This window comes from Pleuronectes platessa, chromosome 3 (genome assembly GCF_947347685.1).
Source record: "Pleuronectes platessa chromosome 3, fPlePla1.1, whole genome shotgun sequence".
Classification (NCBI taxonomy): domain Eukaryota; kingdom Metazoa; phylum Chordata; class Actinopteri; order Pleuronectiformes; family Pleuronectidae; genus Pleuronectes; species Pleuronectes platessa.
In genome coordinates, this window is record NC_070628.1 from 25855731 (window position 1) to 25875322 (window position 19592).

Sequence of the window (19592 nt, forward strand, 5' to 3'; positions counted from 1 at the left end):
TTGTACAAATTATTAGGACTATACAGTGTATGCAATTTGGAAATCTTTAAATATCAGAAAAACAATTACTGTAAAAGCTCATGTGTGTTGTGTGACTAACTAAGACGACTCTAACAGCAAAGAAATGGTTGCTTGATTTCAGCTTTTATTCAGAGAGAACATCACCCCATGGGGATTGACATTAATTGATTACAAAGTAGGACCTTACAAAGTGGCAAGAGAAAACAGCCTTCACGAAAGTTCAGTTTACAAACAACACTGTTAATGACAAACAACATGCATAAAAGTATAAAACCAAATCCAAATAAGGGGAAAAAAACAATGTAGAACTCACTACTTACCTCATATTATAAAACGAACACAACTGTCCAGTACTTTTATAGATGTCCTTTGACTAGTTTTACATGGGAAATACAATCAATTCTACTCAAATAGGAATAAAACGCTCAGATAACATACATTTGCTCCACTATTAAGGCGTGGCCATCTATCTCTGTATTGTGGATGGCTTAGTTTCCTCCAGCAAATCCTGTCTTTTCACATTATCCTTTCAGGGGTGTTCATTCTAATTCACTTCTTCCTTAGACTCACAGGCGTGTAACAGTTTTTTTCCTGTTACAATTTGCGCCGACACAGATGATAGGTGGAGGTAAAAATACATTGAACTGAAGTTAAAACTTTATGTTGGTTACTCGAGATAAGATACATTTATGTTTCTCGTCAACTCAATGCATAGCAATCAACTTTGATAAAAAATGTAAATAAACAAATCATGATCAGACTGTACAAGAATACAATACAGGTAGAAATCCCAATCACACATATAAAAATACGCATGTGTTGTGTTCTGCATGCGTCATGTTTTCAGACAGTTTGTCCTCTGCCATTAGTCTTTGGAAAATCACATTCATATGATATGCTTAGGATAATGTAGAAGTCAGAATCATAGGTGGAAATTTGTATTCAAGCCAACCGATCGATGAGGTATTTGAGCAGTGAGTGAACATGTTACGATGTGCAACAAATAAGTGTTGACAGCGGAGTGAACCAGTTTCCAGTGATATTCAAAAGGTAACAGTATGATAAGAGGACTGCTTTGTGGCAGTCACTCATTAGTAGAAATTTCACTTCTATCGAAGCTCAGGACAACAATACATTTAACATTAAAAACCACACTGATGAATTAAATAGTCAGTTCTGTAATACATGTCCAATCATCAAAAGGGGGTTCAAATATGAACTTGTGAAACTTGATTTCAAATGATAGAAACTGCTTCAGAGGAAAAACTTATCTCACTTTAAACTATAGCTTTGCATACAAGTAAACAACAAAACAACAGCAGCAGCTATACAATTCAAGAACCACTGAACTGAAAGGCTCATACTGACGGACGGTTAGAAAAAAAAAAGGAGGAAGATGTCTGACCCTTTCACTTTCCACATTCAGTTTTCTATAACGATAGTAAAACGCACCTGAGGGGAATGGGCTTACAGTAAGTGTGGCTTGCTGGGTTTCTTTTTTCACAATAAAATGGGTTTAATTATATAGTAATAGGGGGAGTCTGAACAAACCTAAAATAGTGTTTGTGTGTCTTTTCAGCCCGTGAGCTTTTGGTTACCATTTGTGATTTTTATTGTTGCTTCCACAACAAAGTCAAACACCATTGTACTGCAACCCATCTCAGAGCAGTTTGACAGGGCAGAAGTCATCCGTGGTTTCAAATGTTATCACAGTACGGTGAAAAAAAGAATCTGTCTCCAACATGTTGTGTTTACTGAGCAGTATTTCCAAGATGGAGGTAAAGGTTTCGCTGCAAAAAATGTACATGGATTTATAGTTTTTATATAATATAAGCTCTGATTACTCTCTCCTTCCATTTATTCAGATTCATTTTTGTGAGGACAGTGGACTGGTGCTAAGGAAAGATGTATGATAAAACATAGCTAAGTGATCAGTGACCAGTACATTTACATTTGAAATAAAATCACAGTTACGAAGCAATGATACTTTGTTTATATGAGTAACATTGTTAATGTCAAAATCGTGCTGCTGTGTAGTACAGCTGAAGGTAAAAGATCCGGTAGAGAAAATAAAAAAAACGTCCTTCAGAGACGCGTCATAGAACAGTGCAAACAAGTATGCACACATTCTTTGTTCGTTGGGGAGCATTTCTTTGTTCTGGTCTGAAAGAGAGCCCTGTCTTGCTTGTCAAACCATTTGCAAAGGATCACACAGAGAGAGGTACACAGGAACAATGATTGCGTCAACACGAGACATTTCTCCTACCAGCCACACCCGAGTCAAGCTAATCAATGATTCCTTTACTAAAGGATGGAGAGGGTGGCTTGCGTTCCTGTTTTTCTGAGAAGACTTGACTTGAGTCTAACTCACTCTCTCTTACTAAAGAAAAATCTGATGGGTTAGGGTTAGGGCAGATTTTTACTCTGTAAACTATTTATCATTATTGTGCTGGACTGATTTCTTAGTCATGAAGTCTATTTCTTGTGCGGGTGACCATAAAGCGAGCCCATCACGGTCAAAGGAGGAGCCCTTCTTGGTGTTAGGCTGGTCTCAATCAGTGTGGTTGTGCAATCTTTATTTAAGAATATCTAATGAATGGTAATAATAAATAAATGTTGAGTGTAATACAGTGTTAATTTTGGCAGCTATTTTTGATTTAGTCTTAGTCTTAGTCTTTTGACGAAAATGAAAATTAGTTTTAGTCACATTTAGTCATTTTTATCATTCTTAGTTTTAGTCTAGTTTTAGTCGACGAAAACGAATTACATTTTAGTCTAGTTTTAGTCACATTTAATAGCCACATTAAACTCCTTTTCTATAAAAACATATAGCTGCAGCCTAATAGCTTAAAAATATATATTTAGTTTTAAATGTGAAAACAAAAAGTGAGAGCAGGTCAGACTGACACAGAAACTGCAGCTCGGTTCAAACCAACTGCAGCTTCTGCTCTGATCAAGAAGCTGCGGCGCTGATCTCTGAGCAGCTGAGACCAGAAAAACTCTGTGTTTTCACTGTTTCCACTGTTAAGAAGCAGTCAGTCAATGAGCGGCTGCTCCACGAGAACGAGCTCTGCTTTCACTGTGTCTCCCTGAGCGAGTGCGCGGGGCGGGGGGCGGAGCTACGGACCGGTGCGCTATCTGGGAGCGCACAGGCACACACACACACACAGACACACAGACTCACTCGCCCGCTACTGATACTTCATGACGGCCTGATACGATGATGTTTTACAAATTGTGACAGTCAACCACCAACATTTTCGTCTCGTCTCGTCAACGAAAGTTAAAATAGATTTAGTCATAGTTTTTATTTTCAAAGATCCGTTTTCGTTACGTCTTCGTCTCGTTTTCGTCATGAGAAAAGGGTCGTTAACGAATATTTTTCGTTATAGTTTTCGTCAACGAAATTAACACTGGTGTAATAATTGTAAGTCGCTTTGGACAAAAGAGTCAGCCAAATGACATGTAATGTAATGTAATGGTGAGGTATACGTTGCATATTGTGAATATTTAGCTAAAAATCTTGTTTTTGGAAATTCATTTAAATGGTTTTATGGTTGAATTTGCCTTTGGTCTCAATGTGTGGACTGCTTCTATTACAGGGGCATATGATGATCTGGTATTTTACTTGGGCCTTTATCTATGTTAAAATCTTTACTCTGTGTTATAGCTTGTGTGCGAGTGTAACATACCTAGGATTTCTGTTTTGACTGCTTTCTGCGTAGAATACCATGAGACAATGGATTAGGTAAGGGATCAGAGAGCACACACTCCACTGATGTTTATGTCGTTGTCACAAATTCACTGGGATACTGTAAAGAGTCTGTACTCGATGTCCCGTCTTTGACGTGGTTCCCTCTGTGAACTCTTGCTTACCAGACAAACAAACATGTCTGCCTCCATCCGGTGCCCACCTTCCCTCCATTTTTGCGAACCTCCTTAGAGGCTGGTGGTGTCCAGAAGCTGCCTTGCCGTGGAGGCCTCTTCGTTATCCGAGTTGATCCTCTTGTCGTCTGTGGCTCTGGCCACAGGTTTTTGCTTGCGCTTGATCCTAAACACATCCCATTTCTCAGAAAGCAGTTCCTTCTTGAAAACGATGGACCCCAACCAGGAGAACAGCAGAATGGACACAAGTGACATGACCATGATGGTAGTGCGGAAGGGAAAGTACTGGGTTAAGACTCCTTCGGCATCCAGCCGACAGCCGGGGAACCTGATTGCGGGTGGCAGGCCGATGAGTGGCTCGCCGCTCAGGATCCTCATGATTATTGCAATCATGTAGCCCACGCTGGCGCCATAACCGTTAGACACCTTGCAGAAGAGGATGCAGACTAGCTGAGGGAACATGATTGTGTAGGACATGTCCACACCCACGAGCCAGAAGACCAGGACGCTGCTGTCCAGGAAAGTAAGCGCGGTGCCAGCCATACCCACCACCACCACTGAGATACGGATCACCCACTGCATCTCACAGTCTGAAGCCTGAAGGAGTGAAAAGGATGACAATGAGTTGCGTTTCACGTTACTTCTCGTTAGAAAATGTAAAAGATCTAAGGATCATCTGGACATAAGGCCTCCTTGGCAAACAGATCCTCTTACAAATACAGTATCCATAAGTTACAGCAGTGTAAAAGAATAGCAATGAATTGACTCATTATATGTAACATTCCTCGGGGCGAAATCATGAAACACATCATTGTTTGAAGAGAGCAAATATCACTCAAATATTTCTCAGCAAATAACACTCGCAGTCTGAAACAGAGTGCACAGTGTACAGTATGTACATTTTTCTAGAGTCAATAGCTACTTTCTTGTCACCCCCAGCTTGTGAGCATAGTATAATCATCAGAGATACAGACTCTGGAATGTAAATTTATTGTGGCGACCCACACAAGACTCTTTATATTGATCGCCATTATAGACAGTTCACTTTCCCTCAAGTAATACTGCAAATTGTGATGGATTTAAACCCCTAAAAGAGACATAATGTAATATTATCAAGAGTGGTACTGCAGCAATTTTGAATCTTGAATCTTACGGTGTCTTTGATCATATAAGAATTAGGATACTATAGACATATGCAGTTAAAAACAGCACCCAAAATACAAAACTACAATAAAACAGGTAAAAACCAGGCACGGCTAGTTGGTGAGATAGAGTGATGTCATGTGCATTAAACCAATTAGAATGCAGTCTCCCAGGAGTTATAATTTCAAAAACCATGGTGATGTCACGGTGGGTTGCCACTTTGTAACAAGAAGAGTAAATGTACTTTGTGCACTTGCCTATATACACCTGACCAGATATCATTTTAAGACCAGCCATGGGTGCTAAAATGGGCCCAACTTAAAAAGCATTGGCACTGTATGGGAAAATGACAACTGTGTTGGTCTGAAAATAGCAAAGAAACTTGCATCCCACTTGGCACAACTGTTTGCTTTACTTTGTGCCAGGTATGTGATAGGACTACCACTATGCAAGCAGACATATGAGGCTATACTCTGAGCTAAAAGACAACACTAGCATGTCACCATACTATGACAAAGCTAACATCTAAGTGTTAAGCAGTTCTAATGTTCTAATGTTTATGTTAGCATCCTAATATATGCTAATTAGCAATTAACAAGTATAGTATAGTTAAGGCTGATGAAAACGTTATTAGATTTGCTAGAATTTCTTTAAAAGTAAAAGGGACTTTGACCTTATGGTTGTGCAAGATTAATATCCAGATATCAGCACTATAATTGGGATCCATCCTCTGAGAATAGCTAATGTCAGAACAAGATGTTGTACCAGATTGCCTGGTAGAGGTTGAGATATTTCAATACTATAAGTGTAAAATTTGACCTCCAACACAAGGCATAACCAGTAGGGGTCAAAGCATAACCAAAGTCATTACAATTCTTCCACTGGGCATCATGAACAATTTCATAGAAACCCTGTTAATTTGTCAAGATATATATAAAAACGATCGTGTGTCGGTAAATTTACAGTTACGCGCCGCACACGGTTGAGGTCCAGTGTGCACCCGTATTGATGGCAGGTGCAACCAAAAATCTTTCAAATGCGACTAAAAATGTTCCTTTGTCTCTTGCTGTTGATTTAAGATAAGAGCAGAAGCAGCGGTTTGTTTATACAATGTCAGAGTCTCCTGTCTGAGTGTCCTCCCTCCACACCAACACTAATCACAAGTTATTAGGACCTGAACAGTCCTGAAGGTAACTTTGCGTTTGTTTATGAGACACATTTTTAAACACATTGAAAAAAGAAGACACGACACGATGTAACAGGCACAGTCAGAATAGTGACTGGAACGATGCGGATTCAGGATCCGACTCCTTCGATAAATAACTATATAAAAGGGATTGTCTATTTGTGAGTGAAGAGTGACAGAGATAAGAATGTGCATGTACACACACATACACACATTTTCAATAAAAGAAAAGTTTGAAAAATATGTATGCTGTCAGCTGTCAGAAAATCTGGAATTGGAATAAAGTTAAGGTTACATATTGAAATTATGTAAATATACAATTTCAGATTAGGTCAAGGACATACTGTAAAAACAATATACATCATTCTCCAAATTCTCACCTGCTTCCTGAGGATGTTCTTGTAAATATTTGAAGACAACAATGAGGCGGAGGATAGAAGAGCTGAGTCCATGGAGGACATGACAGCGGCAGCGACAGCTCCAATGCCGATGACAGAGATGTAGGCGGGCGTGAGGTACTGCAGGGCGATAGGGAGGATAGAGCCTGCCTGGTCACGCTCATACGGGGTGGGCAATCCATAGCCGGTTGAGTTCCAGTCTGGAAGGAAGGATAGGTGATTACTTTGGATTGAAATCAGAGGGCAAGGGGAGGAATAAATAAATGAAACAAGAAACTGGGGTTAAATCTGTTCAATAGAGCTATATTCAGTTTCATTCAAGGTGTAAGGCTAATGTAGAGACTGAGATAAAATGTTTTTTCCAAAGTTTGTCTAATATGTACCTGTAGATGCAGCCACAGCTCCCACCAGCACAGAGGGTATACCCAGCACCAGGCAGAAGGCGGAGGAGGCAAAGCAGGTCACTTGCGCCTGGGTGTAAGATGAGGCTGACAGGATCCTTTGGTAGAACGCCTGGTAGGCCAAGCCCCCCAGAGCCTGGTGCAAACAACATGAAATTGAGACATGATGATAGGAATTGGTTTCAGGACAAGGGGAACATCCTCCCATTTCTTGATGTTGTATGCTTGGTTGATAGCTCATATAAAGAAATCAGACGATTCAATTTTACCGCTGCTTTCTATTTATTTTAACTGCTGTGATGGCAGGAATTATGTAAATGCTGCATGAGCTGTGTATCAGAAAACATCCAGAGCTGTCTGTAGATGTATATACTGTCTCACACTCCACTCACCAGCAGCATGAAGTCGTCAAACCACTTTCCGGCCTCGTCGAGCTTCACCGTTCCGACCCAGGGAGCCTGGAAGGTCTGGTTGTAGGCTGTCAGTGAGATGTCCAGAGAGTGAGGGTTGGTCAACAGGAAAGGAACACACACCCACTGTATAGACAAACACAAGGACACAACTCATCTGATTATGAGTCCAAGGGGGGTGTTTTCAGTCAGACACTTGGAATTAGGATTCTGAAAGTAGAGCTGGAGTTGAAGCTCCTGTTTGTGAGAGGCTATACAAAACGTGTATGTCTCACTGTGGTTAAATGTACATACATCTCATCTGTCCATAATTTCATACATATTTATACATATACACAAAACAAACAACAACAAATGTACAAACATGAAGAAAAAATTAAGTGAGACAGAAAAAAGCTAATATGATAGAAGTTGCAATTATCCCTGAGGATGTTACATGTTACTCTTAAAATGCAGTTGATATCATATGGACTTTTTTTTACATTTCATTTAGCTGACGCTTTTACCCAAAGCGACTTACATAAGTGCATTCAACCACGAGGGTACAAACCCAGAACAACAAGAATCAAGACAGTACTATTTCTTCAAAAAAAGCAAAACTACAAATAGCTTGTGCCGTCTTCAGGAGAATATAACACAATAGGGTTATAATCACAGTCTCGTAGCTTGTGGTAAGTCTACAACATTGATATCAAATTCCTTATTCAAAAAATGATTGGGATTCTTGGTGTTTACGCACCAGGCTGATAAAGATGAGAATGAGCTGGATAACGTCTGTGTAAGCCACAGAGTACAGCCCCCCCAGCAGAGTGTAGATTATGGCCACCACTGAGGAGATGACGATGGAGTAAACGTAGGACAGATCCAGGATCACGCTCATAGTTCCCCCTGGAACAACACAACAGCGTGGTGAGTGCAGGAGGACTGATAGAGGCAGCAACTCTTGTGATGTACAGATGATGCTAGCAACAGATTCATGCAACTTCTTACATAATATTTTCTGTAAGTGTTTCATTAGGTTCTCAGTCTTACTTCTGCTTTGAAGTTTTTTCTCTCACACACAAATACACTAATATACATGAATCCACTCTTATGTACTTTGACTTAGGATTTAAGAAGCTATGCAATGACATTGTCTTGTTGCCTTAATGTTGTATTTTCCCCAAAAAAGCATTGACAAACAAACTTTTACCAACAAATAGTAAAACCTTACATTTCTAGAAGTCTGAGTTATGAGTAATGTTACACTCAAACATGTGTGGCAAAGCATCAGATTGCTTAGATAAAGTAACCAGGCAACACAACCATACAGAAACATAATAGAAGCAGCCTATTGATTGTGACTCCAAAATAGTCCTTGTTCACACACTTAGGTAGAGTATCTCACTTTAAATAGGGAAAAATGTTGATTACAGTAAGAAAACCGAAGATCAGTGTACAGAGAAGTGTATTCAAGTGCAAGAAATGTAAAAAAAATATTGGTATATGTAAACAAATATTGGTAAATGTAAATAAGTTAATAAAAAAAAAATCTTGTTACTCAAACAAGGCAAGCAAAACGTCACTACCTTCACCGTCTCTTCTGCCACATTGCCGGGGTCCACCCAGCCGCAGCCTGCAGCCACACCACAACAATGCCCTTAAACAGAGAAGTGTCAGATCGGCACCATCGCTCGCCACTCACCATCCCTGCTGACCTATTATCTCCCTGCGGATCCCGCCACCCTCTAAACCAGCCCACCACCACCGCTGTCTGTCTCACCCACTATAGCATTGCATCGTCTTGATGATACATGCATGACCTTTTCAGTTTGGCCTTTGGCTCAGTGACACTTTACAAAAATATGATGAGATAATATTTTCCTCATTACCCTTAAAACAAAAAGATACTACAGATAATAACCTGTTCTCACTTGGCACTGAAACACATCTGGTCACATGAGCTCTTTTTTAGATAATCTTCAGTTTTCTTTTGGATTTGGAGGTAATCTGTGCAACTTTGCTGCATTTTCCAGTTTTTATGAGATGACAGGTTATCAGAGGAGTAAATCTGAGCCCCATGTGGTCACATGCTTTCTGATGCCATGTGTGAACTGAAATCCATCTCGACCAGATCTAAACCTGATCTAGATATGTGTAGACACACCTCCAGATCAAACAGCTGCGTTTTGTTGTTGTTTGTCCAGTAATTTGCAAGGCATGATGTAACATGTATTGTTAATAATATCTTGGTGGCCTGTTTTCCATAGCTCTAGATTATCTAATCTGTTCTGTGCTGAGCTATGCTTTTCCCCTCTGTGCTAAATTTAGGAGTAGAAGAATTCAGGGGGCTCTGGGGCTTAATGGGCAGCACCAAGGATTGACAGAGGCAAAGAGCTGCCTGAATAGACCCTTAGTTGTTTTTAGCTCCTCGTCCCACCCAAAACTCATGCTTTGGATGCGCACATAGAGACATACACACATACAAACACATATAAGGACACAGACACACTCCCATTGCAACATGTCCATCCTGTACCTAATTTCTTCCTGGCAGAAATTTGACCATGATTGTGTTGTTAATACATGGATCACTATGGTGCATGGAGGAGTTGTGTGTTTTAAAAGTTAAATCCTCTCTAGCACTGGGACTGACCCACATGCACGCACAGACACCACGCACACACACACACACACACACACACACACACACACACATAACACACACACACACACTGTCTCCCAGCAACAACGCCCCTGCGGGTCAAATGCTCAGTTCACTCTCTGTGGAGTGTCAAGTGTTTTCGTGTGTGGTGTGCTGCTACGAACACATCAGTCATGTATCCATAACTGTACAATAAACAACGTCAGGAGGTTTTACTGATGAGTGAGGGTAACCCTGTTTCTATATTAGTTTAACAGGTTTGGATAAAAACGGCCCAAGAACATTCCTGCCTCTCTACCAGTCCTTTTGTGGTGTGTCAACACAGTGACTCAGACACTGTCAATGGATTTCAAAGCTCCCCTCTTTAAAACGTTGACTGATTCAAACTATAGTGGAAGCATGAAGCCCTCGTCAGTCATTGAAAATCTTGGAACAAACAATGGAAGGAAGTTTGTAATGACACAACAAGCTATAATTGATCACCTTTCACAATCAACAGGCTGCTCGATCTTTAACCCCCTTTTTCAAATAACACTGGAAAAGAAAACAATGTTAAAAACACACTCTACAAAACATTTTGTACACACAAATTTTCTCTGCTGCACAAACACCCACACATACTCACAATGCAAAGCACATGTAAACTTGCATCCAAAATCAAATAAACATACACACACACACACACACACACAGACACACACACACACGAACACACACACACACACACACAATTAAATCATTACTTGCAGATTAGAGAGTGAATAGGGAAAACAGATGTAGAAACTTTTATAAAACAGCACAGGTGGATCGCATCACGAGGAGACACTTAAATCTTATGTCCCGTAGTCCACATAATAATAGTCAGTCAATTATTTTAGTGGCTGACCCTCATTGAGCTTAGAAAGCTGAGGATCAAAATTTGTGTTTTGTTTTCATTTCAGTGGAGCAGCAAGAACGAGCATCCACAGCTTTGTCGTGTAAAATGTCTGTGTTTGACAAAAATATTGCAGAAATGACTGCTATTCCACCTGGACCTTGGTTCCATCTGACATTTAAGACTACATCCTGTATTTTCTTTCAGCCCTGCATCATACAGCTCTCCTTTTTCTGAACTGTTCAGTTTGGGTTATTAAGTGACTGTTCGCTAAGCTGCACCCACTTGACTTGTTGTGCTTTAAAATGTTTGTGCACATTGTGTAACTAGACCTGTGGGGGGGCTTGCGTGATTGCACAAGTATATATGTGTAAACGATTCAGTGCCAGACAGTTTTACAGAGTGAGCTAACTCACCCAAGCCTATGAGCGTGCCATGTGTGCACAACTAATATTATTTAAAGGTGTCGTTCTGACGTCACAGTTCATCAAGCATCAAAGCAGCTCAAGTCGTGATGGTTAGTGGTTAATTCATTTTGTGCACATTGTGTACCTAGATCTGTTGCCTGCATGATTGCTTAAGTAAGTATGTGTATACGATATACTGACAGACGAGTTTGAGCTAACTTACCCAGACTGACGAGTGTGCGGGCCACCCACAGGACATCAGCCACTAGTGCGGGAATGATTAGCAGAACGCTCAGGACGTTCCCATACTTCTGCTGGAAGGGGTCCATCATTGTCAAATACTTGTTCTCTCTCATGGGCTTGGCAAAGAAAAAGCCACCTGTAGCAGAAGTGATTGAATCAGCAATATAAAGTCAGAGTCTCTCTCAGAAAAACGATGAGGCAATCAGGCTCAAAACATGGCAGCCCTTTTAAAAAGACTTAACGAGAGCAAGATGAAGAAGAGGAAGAGGGTGAGCATGAGAGGGAAAGTACAAGTGCTTATGAACAATAAGATAAACAAATGTGCCCTCCAGATAACTCAATAAACACCTTCAGCTGAACTCTAGGGGTCCACTTGGTCAGCAATGGACAACAACAGAGGCGGAATGTTAGATTTCCTGAACAGGGACTTTGGGGTTTCCATTTCCCATAATCCCCCTGCCACAATTTCACTTATTTCAAATGTTTTCAGACGAATAACTTAGTTTGTCAGTTTGGTGAAATCAGGAGCAGGAAATCCAAGTCTCTCTGCACCTGTTGCCTCAACATTATTTCTCATGGTCCTATTTTTAAATTGAGCGACACTTTTATGGGAGTGTGGAGTCTTTGGGGGGTTGGGGGTATGGGAGCAGCGTTGGTGGCCGACAACACTTGAGAGACGGAATCAGTTCAGTTTGATATCACACCTAATAATCTGTGTGTACAGGATTTAGTGAACTTTATTTTATTGTTATCTATAACTAGCTGGTATACCCATTTAAAGTAAATATCCCTAACGATTACTGCATATACTTGTTTTATCATCCCACAGGACTTTTAATAGCTGCTGAGTGTTAAACAAGGAAACAATAATGACGATAACCTTCCCTCTTCCAAACCTGACCACATAATCTTCAAGTCAGAGATGTGAAGAAGATGGGATAGAGGAGAGACCAATTAAAATGGCAGTATTCACATGTTATCAGCGTTTATTGCAGTTTACTTTCCCAAACACAACTAGTGCCACTGGCATTTACTGCAGGACCTTGCATGCACGACCTTAGGTCTTGTGTAACAATACTATGTTAGGCTGCATAAAGTACATACCTACTTTTGTTTCTATTTAAATCTGTGATACTGCAGTGCATGAATAACATGGACTCTTAGATCAGTTTCACTCACAAAGTTGTATCCAATTAAATTTGACCGCAGACTTCAATCAGCGGACATGATTCGTAAAAAACAAATCAAGAAGGGGGTGAAAGGGGAGGTCAGGGTCAGGTTTATGTTCGTGGTTTTATTGGCTTGAGGACCAATTGTGCCACTCACCTAAGAAGAAGGTCAGTACATAAGGCACAGGCATGAGGGCCCACACTGCGCCCAGGGTTGGGTTGTATGTTGCCTCAGCTATACCAAGGATGAAGCCTCCACCAACCCACGTAGCTGCCGAAAGACAATCACATGTTATAGGAGAAACATGACATACAGTGTGTGGATTAACAACATTTTACACATACTTGACAGCAATTTAAGACAACAGTTATATATAGTCTGCAATATGCCAATTTGCTTTACCTGTAAGAGTGAAGATGCCGACGAGCAAGTTGATGTTACGCCCGGCCAATAGAGTCATCTCCATTCCATCTCCCTTGAACTTCTTCTCCTCCTTTTTGGAACGCAGGGACGCCCAGATGCCCGTGCCCAAAATTAAAATGTAGAACACTGCCATCACCGCCAGACCAGGCACATTGAGAGCCATCCTGAACTACTGTTGTGTCCGTTCCCTGTTGGTAGAGAGACAGAAAGGGACAAACATGAAAATTTGAGTGGCTACAAAAGTGATGGCGGAGTGATGGGGTGGAGAAAGGTGGAGTGGAGGAGGAAAAAACAGAAGGCAAGGGAAGGGAGGGATGAAGATACGGAGAGCGAGAGGGGTCTCACCATAATACTTGGCAGCACTGACAAAGATGGCGGACAGATGTTGTCCCCCGTCTTCAGTGGTTGGGCGGGACGAGTTTCGACCCCATACATTGGGAAGTAAACACAACTCAGAGCCAAGTTAGTGTGTACGTGTGTGTGTGTGTGTGTGTGTGTGTGTGTGTGTGTGTCTGTCTGTGTGTGTGTGTGTGTGTTTCGATACTGTTACTGTGTGATGAGCAGATGGTTTCTTAAAAAAGGATTAATATATCAGAAAAGTCTTAGCACCTTAAAAAAAGCGTTAATCTCTAGCTGCTGGTTTGCACCTACTTGCCCCCGCTTCTCCGCACATCAACATGGCTTATATCAAGTACACCCCATCAGCTGTGTTAATGCAGGGGAGGAAAGTTGAAGGACACATTTTTTTTATTAAAATAAATATCACAGTAAGGCAGTTTCTTAGAGAACCACATTTTCTTTATTAAAGACAGAAATGTATTTTTAATATAATACAGCCTTTCTTTTAATGGTGAAAAAACAAGACATGGCTCCCGCCCGACAGGGTGAAAGACATCTGGTATACAGAAAGCTCTGGCTCCATTCATAAAACTCGAGGAAGAAAGAAGGCATGTATATCCATATGGAGGAATAGAGAGAGTAGAAGAAGGATATGCTTGTGAAAAGAAAGGAGAGAAAGAAATACCAGTAGGAGGTAAATGTGTGTTTGTGTGTGTGTGTTTATGTGAAGGTATGGAAGGAATGGGTAAGGGACTTGGGGGGCTGGAGGAGTGGTCTCTTTGCCAAAATCCACAAAAGCCTGAGAGGCTCACTGATGTGGCCCATAACATCTATGTATGTTTTTTCGCAGACTGTTACAGCCCATACATTACACTGCTAAAATCCATATCATCAGAGATAAAAAAAACCCACATGTATGGAGTCTGAGACCTCAACAAGGCTTAGCCAGGTAATTGCTCTAGTAATTGGTGCTAGCCACCACTATAATCAACAGCATTAACTTCTGAGAGAATGTTTGGAATCTTTCCAAGGGCTTGTAAAACTTTTTAACGGGGCAACCGCAGACGTGGCAGATTTCCCTTTAGGCTGTGGGTATTTTGCTCCTTGCGACACAAAAGAACATTGGGGAAGGAAACGTGACGAAGCCTTGTCACAGTGCCAGGAATTAATTATTTAACTGACACATTTATGGATAAAACCTACCAACCTTTATTGTTACATGTTGAAACACATGTATGTGACGATGTGACCTTAAAGCTACACTTATAAATGTTTCATACACCTGGTAGTGGATGATCTCCAACACACTCTTATCAGGCTGTGTATGAAGATTGACTTCATGACTGCCCCCAATAGGTGACGCCAAAGGGTCTCAATTGCCGGCTGGTGGCTGACTTCCTAATTTGGTCCATGTACATACAATCCACATAATTTGGAGGAGGCAGGATTTACCAATAACGTTTGGTCAATTCCGTGTATTCACTGCTCGTAGTAACCGTATCTTCATCCTGGATATTTTTGCTTGATTTATGTAGGTAGGAGGAAGTGGAGATGTGTCATCCCTCTATATATACAGTCTATGTTTCATATAACAAATAGCTTGATTCCTCCTTCCTAGTGGCTAACTTTGTCTTTATTCAGTGTGTTGGGATTCAGTGAGTTCTTAGGTATCTGGCTTTATACAACTACCAGGCGCTGCAGGAAATGAGGCAAACATAAGCAATGGCTCTAAAATGTAAAGTAAATGTAGTGAAAATCCAGAACTAAAAGAGGCTCCATCACAGCACTGATTTCAGTTTAGTTCTCTCTGGGTTTCTTACTGGAGCAACCCATTTGACATTAATAGCATCTGAGGTCAGTTGAGTTATTGGTTTGGTAAAATGTTGATTGGTGGAGCTTTATAATATTAGTGAGTTTCAGTTTGTGTCAGCCTTTCTTAAGCCTTTATGTATATCGGACGTAGGTTATAACTACGCAGGGTTGGCACGGCCTAGACTAGTTTAGTTAGCCCCTCTCTCCTCTTTGTACAGTATGCAAGATATTCCAGAGCCGGGAGAGATCCGGGGTCCCTCTATAGAGATGTGCACGCTTGTTGACGTATTTTGGAGTTGAAAAAACTCCCTTATACGCTCCCTCCCTCACTACACACACTTGGCCCTCTTCTTTCAGTGCGATGCGTTTGATGTCCATAAGGACCTTGTTGGTGAATGCGGCTTATCTGCCTTTCCTCAGTGAAGCAGCATGTGCTCATGTTACCGACTCTGGTCCAAATGCAACACAGGGGAAATGTATATTTTTATTCTGCTGTCTTCAACTTTGACAAAGCCACGACTCGGAGTCTTGACAGCTGAAAGAAATAATGTTTCGACATATCTGGTGAAAATTATCATTATAAATACGTTTTTATGGTTCTAACATTGTTAACCTTGAAGCCTAGCCCTAATCCTCCGTTCGTAAGACTTCGCAAATGGGAATCATTCATTTCTATCAACTGAGTATAGAACCAGTTACCAGTTAAGAGTTGCATTCTCTACGGTCTAGGGTTTCTCTCTATAATAATCAGTCTCGAACTTATGATATTAAACACACATACAAGCATTATCCCTTAACTTGAGAAAACAGATGTTGTGATTCGGTGCTATACAAATAAAATGAATTGAATAATGACATATAAGGTTGTAAGTATAAATAAACTAAGATTTGTTTTATTTCGCTTTCGCTGTTGCAACACCTTCTTTAAATATTCTGTGAGTGGCTGGGAGCTCCCTCACAAGCTGCTCTGTATGTATGTGGGTGTGTGTGTACATGTCACTTACGCAGCTTGCTTACTCAGCACCTAGTAACTTTCCATAACTCTTGTTACACGATTCAATCATCAAGACGATGCAGGCACATTCAGAACTGGAACTCTCAAAGGGGGTAGGACCCACTTTTCTATATATATCTGAATGATTATTTTTACTTTGAGATCTGTGCCACTTCCTTAAAGCATTGATAATTTTCACAATGAGTTATTTCTTAAGGCAGTAAAGTCGGCTGACAATCATTTTTATAAAAGCATAGAAAACATGTTCTTCTGATTTCACTGTGATGATGTATTATCAGGGGGTGTTTTTGCGGTGAAAACCAAAGGAACAATAAACCTTCTGAGAAAGATCTCAACAAGCAGACCATAAACAAGGTGATGAAAAACAAATCCCATGTACAAATAAAGTCATCTAGACCCTGTAAGCTTTTAATGTTCATCCATGCAAGCGTATTATATGAAGATGATAAGAACAAATAGCAAAAAGCATTGACAACAAAAAAAATTGTACTGGCACTGGTGCTGTCAGGGTGTAGTGGTATAATCCTATAATCAGTTTACTTAATCATGGATTTAATCATTAAAATAATCAATGTAATGCAATGAATGTGCCTTGCTCAGTTAGCAATAGACAGCATGGTGTCAAAGACAGTCAAGAAAGTTTGTTGAGGTTCCTTTAGACTGTTGGAAACTAGGGTGAAAAAAGGGTGAATAATTTCATCATTCTGGACATTCCTACTTTGCCTCCACATATACAGTGTAGGGCCTCAAACAAACGCACGTTAATTAGCAAAGCTATTGTGTCCTTAATCTTCCTCATCCGATCAGAAATCGCTGCTGTAAACTTCTAACATCATGCATTGTGAACAAAATGTCACCTTTATGGCACTGGGGTTTTGGAAGAAGACAGGTTTCCTCAACCTCTGCTGTACAAGGATATACAGCAGGTTTGACATGGCCTAATGACATCTGGAGGCTGTGCGCAACAGGTTGAATGTGACGTTTGGCTCTGTGAGAGAAACCAGGGGGAGGATTGATAACCTCTGTGAGAGAATGTCGTTGGACATGCCTTCTTTCCTGTCTAAATAATTTACATGGTTTCCTCATTCCTAACGGAATACCTGTCCTGACACATTCCTGCTCCTCTCAGTACTTTTCCGTTCAGAACGACCCTTGTTCCAACCGAGAGTTTGCCACATCACCATCTTCCCCCCCTGTAGTTATGTGGATGTGAAGAGACATAATTGTCTGCTAAAATTGTCATTGACAATGAACAAAGGTGGCAGCTTTCACAACCAGCCAGCACATGTGTGTGCCTTCGTGCACGTTCACACATGAAACTTCAGGTTGACGCTGAGAGCCAATGAAATTTGACCTTGCCAGTGTCCAGACACAAAGGTGTCATCTTTCACAGAAAGGGAAAGGAAGAGAGTGAGAAGACCAACAGCGAGATCCTTATAAAATGCCTGCTACCTCTTATTTTCTCTGTAGTAGCTCTCCTCTGAATCTTAATATGAAAGATTTCCCTTCTATGTCCCACGTCACCTCAGGGATCAGTTCTGTGGAACAGATCATTTCTCATCCATCAAAGTTCACAAGCAGAGTAAGAACCAAGGTATTAAGGTATCAAACTAGGAATCGAACGTTCAAAAAATTGTTTGCACAATTTAAACTAAAACCACGAGGCCACAAGGTTGAGTAAATGTTATCTTGATATGTGCTTTTAAAGACAGAGACACAGAGGACAACCTTTACACAAAAGATGAACACACGTTTACCTTCTGTGACAAGTTGCTAATTCCCTCATGGGACAACCTTTTTCATCAAAAGGTTAAGCAGAGAACAATTATTGTCCGGCTAAGGTCATACAAAGTTTGGGACAAATGGAAGCTGATCTCTAAAGTCTCTTTGAAGAGAGCCAGTCACTTGGTCAGTTCACCAATGTGCTGCAGAGGGGAGCTGTCGGGGAGGTTTGGTGCCTCAGCTCTGAGGCGTGAGGACTTTGATTAAGAGAGATGATTTAAGGCTAAGGAGGAGGACATAATCACAAGTGATTCATTTATTCCACGTGGTGAGGAGTGCCACAATGGAAATAAAGTAATGTTAACAAGTAAATTAAGAAATTAAGAAAATAAATACAAACTTGAGGATTTATTACAATCTCTCTTCGTCCTGCACATACAGGCACTCTGAAAATATGCCTTAAATAAATATTCAAATTATGAAAAAATATATTTTCAATGGTTTAATTATATGGCCTTTAGTCTGATACACATAGAGATAGGAAACAGAGAGAGGGAAGGATAAGTTGTAGTCACCGAAGACAGGGGCCAATTTATCTCCGCAACTGAGCCCCTCGGTGCTATAACTGTAACAGACGCCCAGCGTCCCAAATTGACCGAGCGCAAACAGCGGTCTCTCAGAAAATAATGTACATACACAAACATTTTAAATAAACTTTCAACGGTCAAAGGAGATGGGTAAACACCGCCAGAGGAGGATAACCCACAGGGCTGGGGCTGACTGAACACATACCTGGGGTTGACTGTACGTGTCAAGTGATGTGAAGATGACGTGGGGAGGAAACAGAAGCTGCTCTGACAGCTGATAGATTCAGTCCAGGTGGAGAAAGATCCACTCGTCCACAGCGCTGAGGGAGTGAGAACGCGTCTGCCGGATAGATGGAGGCAACACACACAAACAGTGGCTGTCCTTCACTCTCTCATTCCCGAGGGAGTCGGTTTGAGAACTTTTATCAAACAAAGCGAAAGAGTCGTCAGAGTTGATGCTGAGATTGTTTGAGGGGCGGTGGTGGTGGCGGTGGAGGGAGGGAGGACTGAACTCTAGGTTTAACGCTTTGCATCAACTTTATAGCTGGGGCGATGGGCGGGGTCACACGGGAGTCAGAAGCAGAGGAACACTGCCGCTGCTCCCACCTAATTGGGTGGCTGCAATGGTCAACCCTGGCATGCAGCCAATACGTGCGTCGGGGCGCAGGGGGGCGGGGCAGAGCAGTCTCCCAGTTCAGCTGCTTCAGGTTCACATGAGTGTGACTTTGCATGAGGGGCACCTCCACATACACTCACACACACACTCAGGTGAGAAAAACAAGTCTAGTTTTAGTTGATCAGGAGTTGATTTTTTCCTCTCTTTTTTTACCATCTGTGGACAGGATGCAAGGGTTTTGAGCTCATGATTTACTACATTTCAGATGGATATACTACTGGTCTTCACTGTATATA

The 19592-nt window shown here is 41.1% G+C and overlaps 1 protein-coding gene across 2 annotated transcripts; it reads right to left on the reverse strand.

Moving 5' to 3' along the window:
- Positions 1 to 125: 125 nt before the first annotated feature.
- On the reverse strand, positions 126 to 19188 carry LOC128432899 (high affinity choline transporter 1). 2 transcript variants are annotated; one of them, XM_053417742.1, is made up of 9 exons: positions 18886 to 19188; positions 13185 to 13393; positions 12939 to 13052; positions 11593 to 11748; positions 8184 to 8332; positions 7427 to 7570; positions 7017 to 7170; positions 6616 to 6833; positions 126 to 4503 (listed from the first exon to the last, which is right to left on the reverse strand). In XM_053417742.1, exons 2-9 carry the CDS (start codon positions 13366 to 13368, stop codon positions 3961 to 3963), a joined length of 1662 nt encoding a protein of 553 aa, XP_053273717.1. In that variant the 5' UTR covers positions 13369 to 13393; positions 18886 to 19188; the 3' UTR covers positions 126 to 3960. The 2 variants fall into 2 exon arrangements, with proteins under 2 accessions (XP_053273717.1, XP_053273718.1); XM_053417743.1 differs by having other exon boundaries at positions 13551 to 19188.
- Between the last annotated feature and the right edge of the window lie 404 nt (positions 19189 to 19592).

Excerpts from the sequence above, each read along its gene's own strand:
- LOC128432899 (XM_053417742.1), bottom strand. The coding sequence starts at position 13,368 with ATGGCTCTCAATGTGCCTGGTCTGGCGGTGATGGCAGTGTTCTACATT. Across the intron at positions 13,053-13,184 it reads CGGCATCTTCACTCTTACAG|CTACGTGGGTTGGTGGAGGC; the intron begins GTAAAGCAAATT and ends GTCTTTCGGCAG. Across the intron at positions 11,749-12,938 it reads TGTACTGACCTTCTTCTTAG|GTGGCTTTTTCTTTGCCAAG; the intron begins GTGAGTGGCACA and ends CTTCTGCTACAG.